The following is an 8056-nucleotide window of genomic DNA, read 5'->3' as shown; positions in this document are numbered from 1 at the left end:
GTTCCACCAATCAGGACTTTATGGTAGAGTGGCCAGATGGAAGCCACTCCTCAGTAAAAGTTATATGACTGCCCGCTTGGAGTTTGCCAAAAGGCACCTAAAGGACTCAGACCATGAGAAACAAGATTCTCTGGTGTGATGAAACCGAAATTGAACTCTTTGGCCTGAATGCCAAGCGTCACGTCTGGAGGAAACCAGGCACCCCTCATCACCTGGCCAATATCATCCCTACGGTGAAGTAGGGTGGTGGCAGCATCATGCTGTGAGGATTTTTTTCAGCAGAAATGACTGGAAGACTTGTCAGGATTGAGGGAAAGATGAACGGAGCATGGTACAGAGATCCTTGATGAAAACCAGATCCAAAGTGCTCAGGACCTCAGACATGGGGTGAAGGTTCACCTTCCAACAGGACAATGACCCTCAACACACAGCCAAGACAATACAGAAGTGGCTTCAGGACAAGTCTCTGAATGTCCATGAGTGGCTCAGCCAGAGCCCGGACTTGAACCCGATTGAACATCTCTGGAGAGACCAGAAAGTAGCTGTGCAGCGACACTCCCAATTCAACCTGACAGAGCTTAAGAGGATCTTCAGAGAAGAATGGGAGAAATCACCAAATACAGGTGTGCCAAACTTGTAGTGTGATACCCAATATGACTCAAGGCTGTAATCGCATGCAAAGGTGCTTCAACAAAGTACTGAGTAAAGGGTCTAAATACTTATGTAATTGTCATATTTCATTATTTATTTTTTTTAAACAGTTTTTCCTCTCATTATAGGGTATTGTGTGTAGATTGATGAGGAAAAAACATGTAAATACATTTTAGAATAAGGCTGTAATGTAACAAAATGTGGAAAAAGTGAAGGGGTTGAATACTTTCCGAATGCACGATATCAGTTTCTCTGGTTTTACTATTTATGGGTATGTGTTTGGGTAAAATTAACATTTTTGTTTTATTCTATAAACCACTGACATTTCTCCCAAATTCCTAATAAAAATACTGTCATTTGGAGCATTTATTTGCAGACTGGTCAAAATAACAAAAACTATGCAGTGTTGTCAGACCTCGAATAATGCAAAGAAAATAAGTTCTTAAACAACACATTACTGATGTTTTAACTTAGGAAGAGTTCAGAAATCAATATTTGGTGGAATAGCAGTGCGTGCGAGACCTGGAGAGGCCTAGAAGCCACAGTGTCTCGCACCCGCTGTGAAATTTGGTGGAGGATCGGTGATGATCTGGGGGTGCTTCAGCAAGGCTGGAATTGGGCAGATTTGTCTTTGTGATGGACGCATGAATCAAGCCACGTACAAGGTTGTCCTGGAAGAAAACGTGCTTCCTTCTGCTCTGACAATGTTCCCCAACTCTGAGGATTGGTTTTTCCAACAAGACAATGCTCCATGCCACACAGCCAGGTCAATCAAAGTGTGGATGGAGGACCACCAGATCAAGACCCTGTCATGGCCAGCCCAATCTCCAGGCCTGAATCCCATTGAAAACCTCTGGAATGTGATCAAGAGGAAGATGGATGGTCACAAGCCATCAAACAAAGCCGAGCTGCTTCAATTTTTGCACCAGGAGTGGCATGAAGTCACCCAAAGTCAATGTGAAAGACTGGTGGAGAGCATGTCAAGACGCCTGAAAGCTATGATTGAAAATCAGGGTTATTCCACCAAATATTGATTTCTGAACCCTTCCTAAGTTAAAACATTACTTTTGTTTGTTGTCATTTTCTGCAAATAAATGCTCTAAATGACAATATTTTTATTTGGGATTTGAGAGAAATGTTGTCAGTCGTTTATAGAAAAAAACTAAAATGTTAATTTTACCCAAACACATACCTATAAATAGTAAAACCAGAGAAATTGATCATTTTGCAGTGGTCTCTTAAGTTTTTCCAGAGCGTATATGCACAGTAACCTGTCAAAAGTTTAGACACACCTACTCATTCAAAGGTTTTTATTTATTTGATACTATTTTCTACATTGTAGAATAATAGTGAAGATATCAAAACTATGAAATAACACATATGGAATCATGTAGTAACCAAAAAAGTGCTATATAAATCAAAATATATTTGAGATTCTTCAAAGTAGCCACCCTTTGCCTTGATGACAGCTTTGCACAATCTTGGCATTCTAGCAACCAGCTTCATGAAGTAGTCACCTGGAATGCATTTCAATTAACAGACAAAGCCTTATAAAAAGTACATTTTTGGAATTTCTTTCCTCAGTGTGTTTGAGCCAATTAATTGTGTTGTGACAAGGTAGGGGCGGTATACAGAAGATAGCCCTATTTGGAGAAAGACCAAGTCCCTATTATGGCCCGAACAGCTAAAATAAGAGAAATGACAATCCGTCATTACTTTAAAACATGAAGGTCAGTCAATCCAGAACATTTCAAGAACTTTAAAAGTTTCTCCAAGTGCAGTCTCAACAACCATTAAGCACTATGATGAAACTGCCTCTCATGAGGACCGCCACAGGAAAGGAAGACCCAGAGTTACCTCTGCTGCAGAGGATAAGTTAATTAGAGTTACCAGCCTCAGAAATTGCAGCCCAAATAAATGCTTCACAGAGTTCAAGTAACACACACATCTCAACGTCAACTGTTCAGAGGAGCCTGCGTGAATCAGGCCTTCATGGTCGAATTGCTGCAAAGAAGCCACTACTAAAAGACACCAATAAGAAGAAGAGACTTGCTTGGGCCAAGAAACATGAGCAATGGACATTAGACTGGTGGAAATCTGTCCTTTATTTTGATGAGTCTAAATTAGAGATTTTTGGTTTCCAACCACAGTGTCCTTCTGAGACGCAGAATAGGTGAACGGATGATCTCCGCATGTGTGGTTCCCACCGTGAAACATGGAGGAGGAGGTGTGATGGTGTGGGGGTGCTTTGCTGGTGACACTGTCAGTGATTTATTTAGAATTCAAGGCACACTTAACCAGCATGGCTACCGCAGCAATATGCCATCCAATCTGGTTTGCACTTAGTGGAACTGTTATTTGTTTTTCAACAGGACAATGACCCAACACACCTCCAGGCTGTGTAAGGGCTATTTGACCAAGAACGAGAGAGATGGAGTGCTGCATCAGATGACCTGGCCTCCACAATCACCCGACCTCAACCCAAATGTAATTTAATTTAACCTTTTATTTAACTAGGCAAGTCAATTGAGATGGTTTGGGATGAGTTGGACCACAGAGTGAAGGAAAAGCAGCCAACAAGTGGTCAGCATATTTGGGAACTCCTTCAATACTGTTGGAAAAGCATTCCTGGTGATGCTGGTTAAGAGAATGCCAAGAGTTTGCAAAGCTGTCATCGAGGCAAAGGGTGGCTACTTTGAAGAATCCCAAATAAGTAAAATATATTTGTATTTGTTTAACACTTTTTTGGTCACTACAGGATTCCATATGTGTTATTTCATCATTTTGACCTCTGCACTATTATTCTACAATGTAGAAAATATAAAAATAAAGAATAACCCTTGAATGAGTAGGTGGGTCCTAACTTTTGACTGGTACTGTATATCTATAATTCAGCACCCCCACCCCCAAACTACTTCCCACAGCTATGCTACTAGGGAAACAATACAATGACTGGATACATAATGGGTGTGCCATGACATCCAGTGTTGTAGTGGAGGGTATACACAGTATAGCCCCTAATTTTTCAGAGGGCTTTGGGTATACTCACTTCTTAATCCCCACTGATACCTATCAAAGTGCTGTAGTGGAAGTATATGCCATACCAATTAATAAGGCTGATTGAACAGGTCAGAATGTTTAGCTTAAAATGTTGATAAATGATTATTATAATTTCTTCACATTTTAGGCGCAGCAATGTACACATGACGGTAGGCCTAGGCTTGAACGTTCCAAAAAGCAATTGCTTGAAACACTGCTTTAAATTGCACACCGCATATGCGAGTGGTTTCAGACAGAAATATCCCTTCCCGAAATTTTGAAAGAGGGGGATTTAAAGATGCAACAACCATCATGGGTTACTAATATGACTAGGATAATGCCTTTGGTTGCTAGACAATGATAGAAAGTTGAAAGAAAACCAATAGAACAGGAGAACACATATGAGTACGTCTTTATAAAAATATTATTGACTCCACGTTTCTATGGTGGGATTTTGGCTATAGGATACTTTGAAGCAAGGTATGACATGCCTCATATGAAGTAAAACGTCTAGGCAGTGGTGAAAAGTACTACTTAAGTCATTTTTTGTAGTATCTGTACTTTACTATTTATATTTTTGCCAACTTTTACTTTTACTTCACAACATTCCCCCCCCCAAAAAAATAATGTACTTTTTACTCCATACGTTTTCCCTGACACCTAAAAGTACTCATGTTTTGACCGGAAAATGGTCAATTTCACACTCTTATCAAGAGAATATCCCTAGTCATCCCTACTGCCACTGATCTGGCAGACTCACTAAACACATACTTTGTTTGTAAATTATGTCTATCTGTCAATTAAAACAATAAGAATAAATTGTGCTGTCTGGTTTGCTTAATATACAGAATTTGAAATGGTTTTAACTTTTACTTTTGATACTTAAGTACATTTAAAACCAAATACTTTTAGACTTTTACTCGTAGTATTTTACTGGGTGACTTTCACTTTTAGTTGAGTCATTTTCTATTAAGGTATCTTTACTTTAACTCAAGTATGACAATTTAGTACTTTTTCCATCACTGCTTTTAGGTGTCAAACAGGAAAAGGAAAAATATAGCGATGCCAATGATAGGCTTAACTTGCTTCTGGTGGATGGAAAGGCTTTCCCAAAAACATTCTTTATTAAATGTTAACTAGCTACAAAGTAGCCTATGTTATGTTTCAATCCAGTGGCCATTTATTTAGCAAACTCCTTCTCATGTACAACAGAAACACTGCTAACCAAATCAACAGTGCTAGGTTCCTGTACACTTGAATTAAAAGGCAACTAACAACTACACTCGAAAATCGAAATTTCTTAGATTTTTTCCCCCAGATCTCAAAAGTGGTCTCCTGATTTGGTTCAAGCATTGTCATGGTATTAGAACATTCATTTTTGTACCCTTATTTTACCAGGTAAGCTGACTGAGAACACATTCTCATTTACAGCAACAACCTGGGGAAGAGTTACAGTGATGAATGAGTCAATTGTAAAATGGGGATGATTAGGTGACCATGATGGTATGATGGCCAGATTGGGAATTTAGCCAGGACACCAGGGTTAACACCCCTACGCTCACAATAAGTGACATGGGATCTTTAGTGACCACAGAGTCAGGAAACCCAGTGAATGCACCATCCAAAAGACAGCACCATACACAGGGAAATGTCCCCAATCACTACCCTGGGGCATTGGGATTTGTTTTAGACCAGAGGAAAGGGTGCTTCCTACTGGCCATCCAAAACCACTTCCAGCAGCATCTGGTCTCCCATCCAGGACAAACCCTTCTTAGCGTCAGAAGCAAGCCAGCAATGGGATGCAGGGTGGTATGTTGCTGGTAAATATTGTATGTATATTGTAACGCACTTTATGTAAAATATATTGGACTTTGATGTTTGGTAGTCTTTGTGGAAAATTTCGGCACTTAAAAGTTGACAGTTCGGTGTGGAATCGGTACCGGTGACCCCTGTATATAGCCTCGTTGTTGTTATTCCTATTGTGTTACTTTTAATTATTACTTTTTATTTGAGTCTACTTGGTCAATCTTTTCCTCTTCTTGAACTGCACTGTTGGTTAGGGGCTTGTAAGTAAGCATTTCACGGTCTACACTTGTTGTATTCGGCGTTGTATTGTTGTATTGTTGTAATAAAGTTTGATTTGATTCGTTTTTGAACGCTTCGTGTTGCCATGGGAAACATAACTGCTGGACGAGATAACGCGAGATTTTGCGGCAATCACGTTGCCTGTCTCTTCTCACAAACATGGCGGACTACCGAGAAGCGCCCTTGGCCACTCGGCCAAAAACGTTGGACCCAGCTGAATATTTCAACCTTTCGCTGAACCAGAGACGTGCCGAGGAGGAGAGGGCTGGTTTAAGGGCTCAGCTGAAGAGACAATATCAGATGCAGCTAAACAACCCCCACAGAAAAGAGCTTATTGTAAGTACAGAGTGAGCTAACATGCTAACGCTAGCTAACTTGCTAATGTCAGACCCACAGTTCACCAGTGTAATGCTAACGTTTGGTAGCCAGCAAGCATTCGCTAGCCAGACTGAGAACCCGACCTGCATTCGGCAATTGAGCTATTCAGCAAATGCCGTTTTATGTATATCTACGTAACTAGCTATCTTGCTAATTTATAATCCAACAACAGGCAACATCACAGGAAGTTTTTGAGAGTAAGCGAGCTAACTTTAGGCAAGCTGGTTTTATGATGCCTGGTGTTAGCTACTTTAGTTGATGTGACCTTGATGTTAGAATTTCATAGTCATTTTGCTATTTAAACAATTTTGGGTTCCATTCAGTAACATGTATTCTGGGACGACATGACTGTTTGCATTCAACCGTTTCCGCCCTGCGTAGTAGTTGACTGCAATAAGACTGGCATCGACTCTCAAAGAATGGCCATCATTAATGACATCAACTTGTATTTGTCACATGTGCTGAATACAACAGTTGTACACCTTACCGAGAAATTCTTACTTACATGCTGCTGCTTTTGTGTTTACAGGAAGACCCTGCCTTGACACGCTGGGTGTACGCACGCACCAACCCCTACAACCACTTCAGAGCCACCAAGAAGACGTCGCTGCTAGGTGGGCTCTTCGGAGTGGTGCCCCTCTTTGTCCTGTACTACGTACTGAAGACTGACAGGGTATGGATGAGATGACACAACCCCTTATCCTGCTCATTTCCTGACATTAGGGGTCTATTCAAAATCCACCATAGCCTCTATACTAAGGCACTTTATTTAGATATGAAGGGATTGAATAGATTTGATCATACTGAAATGGGGCGGCAGGGTAGCCTAGTGGTTAGAGCGTTGGACCACCGAGCTGACAAGGTACAAATCTGTTGTTCTGCCACTGAACAGGCAGTTAACCCACTGTTCCTAGGCCGTTATTGAAAATAAGAATTTGTTCTTAACTGACTTGCCTAGCTAAAGGTAAAATACAATACATTTAAAAAATAGTCCTTTGCCTTGGTCTAGGGTTAGGGGTTGATTTGCAACTGTTATGTAGTGTGCTGAAGATTGATCTTACAAAAATGTTTGAGAGAAACCTTAAAAATATTGTCAGACAAAGCTTCAAAGCAGATTCGCTCACCATAATGAAAAAATGATCACTTCACCATGTCGATGAGCTAAGATGAATGAACAGAGTGATTTACTGTCTCGGAGGTCTCATACATCACTGCCGTATTAGGCTACATTTGTGTCTGTTAGATGACTAGTGGGCACAGTCTGATGGCCCTGTTTGAATGTAGTAGGCCTACCTAACTATAGTCAGGAGGAAGAACGTGCTGCTCATGTCTAAGTTCATCTTATACTCTGCAACCATTCTCTGTAGTGTCTGTGACATTTTAGTCTACATGGCACCCCTTCCTCCATTGTTATTGAGATCCCCTCCCTGAATCTGTGCCTGAATCAGAGATGTCACAGAGACCTTGGTACTGAGTGTGCCATTGTCACACTGTGCTGTAATTCCTCTGCCATTTTTCGACTGAGAGGAAGAAAAACGACCCTGTATTTATTCATGAGACATTCATTCATATTCTAAGCAGTGGAGGATGAGTACGTTGCTTAGGTGATGATGCCATCTCTGTTGCCATGGGGACCACACTAACCCCCCTCTGTCTCCAGGACAAGAAGGAGGAGCAGATCAAAGCTGGGACCTACGATCGCAAGTTCAAGCTCGCCTACTGAGTTTGCTCATCACGGACCTCCAATGTAAAGTGTTGTAGAGATAATGTCAGTGTGTATCTATTATTGGTAACTGAATAAAACTTCCGTTATTGTTGAAAACAAAATGAGTGTCTGCCTGTAATTACAAACATCGAAGGGCTAAGAATGACATGAGCAGCAAAGTAATGAAAACACGCTAAT

At 40.8% G+C, this 8056-nt stretch overlaps 1 protein-coding gene across 1 annotated transcript; it reads left to right on the top strand.

Moving 5' to 3' along the window:
• The first annotated feature begins 5909 nt into the window (after nt 1–5909).
• On the top strand, nt 5910–7980 carry LOC112234929 (NADH dehydrogenase [ubiquinone] 1 beta subcomplex subunit 4). Its single transcript, XM_024403251.2, has 3 exons — nt 5910–6111; nt 6683–6826; nt 7814–7980. Exons 1-3 carry the CDS (start codon nt 5935–5937, stop codon nt 7874–7876), a joined length of 384 nt encoding a protein of 127 aa, XP_024259019.1. The 5' UTR covers nt 5910–5934; the 3' UTR covers nt 7877–7980.
• Nucleotides 7981–8056: the final 76 nt, after the last annotated feature.

This window comes from Oncorhynchus tshawytscha, linkage group LG16 (assembly GCF_018296145.1).
Source record: "Oncorhynchus tshawytscha isolate Ot180627B linkage group LG16, Otsh_v2.0, whole genome shotgun sequence".
In the NCBI taxonomy this organism is placed as follows: domain Eukaryota; kingdom Metazoa; phylum Chordata; class Actinopteri; order Salmoniformes; family Salmonidae; genus Oncorhynchus; species Oncorhynchus tshawytscha.
Note: the sequence above shows the minus strand (reverse complement) of the source record. Positions and strands in the feature narration are given on the sequence as shown.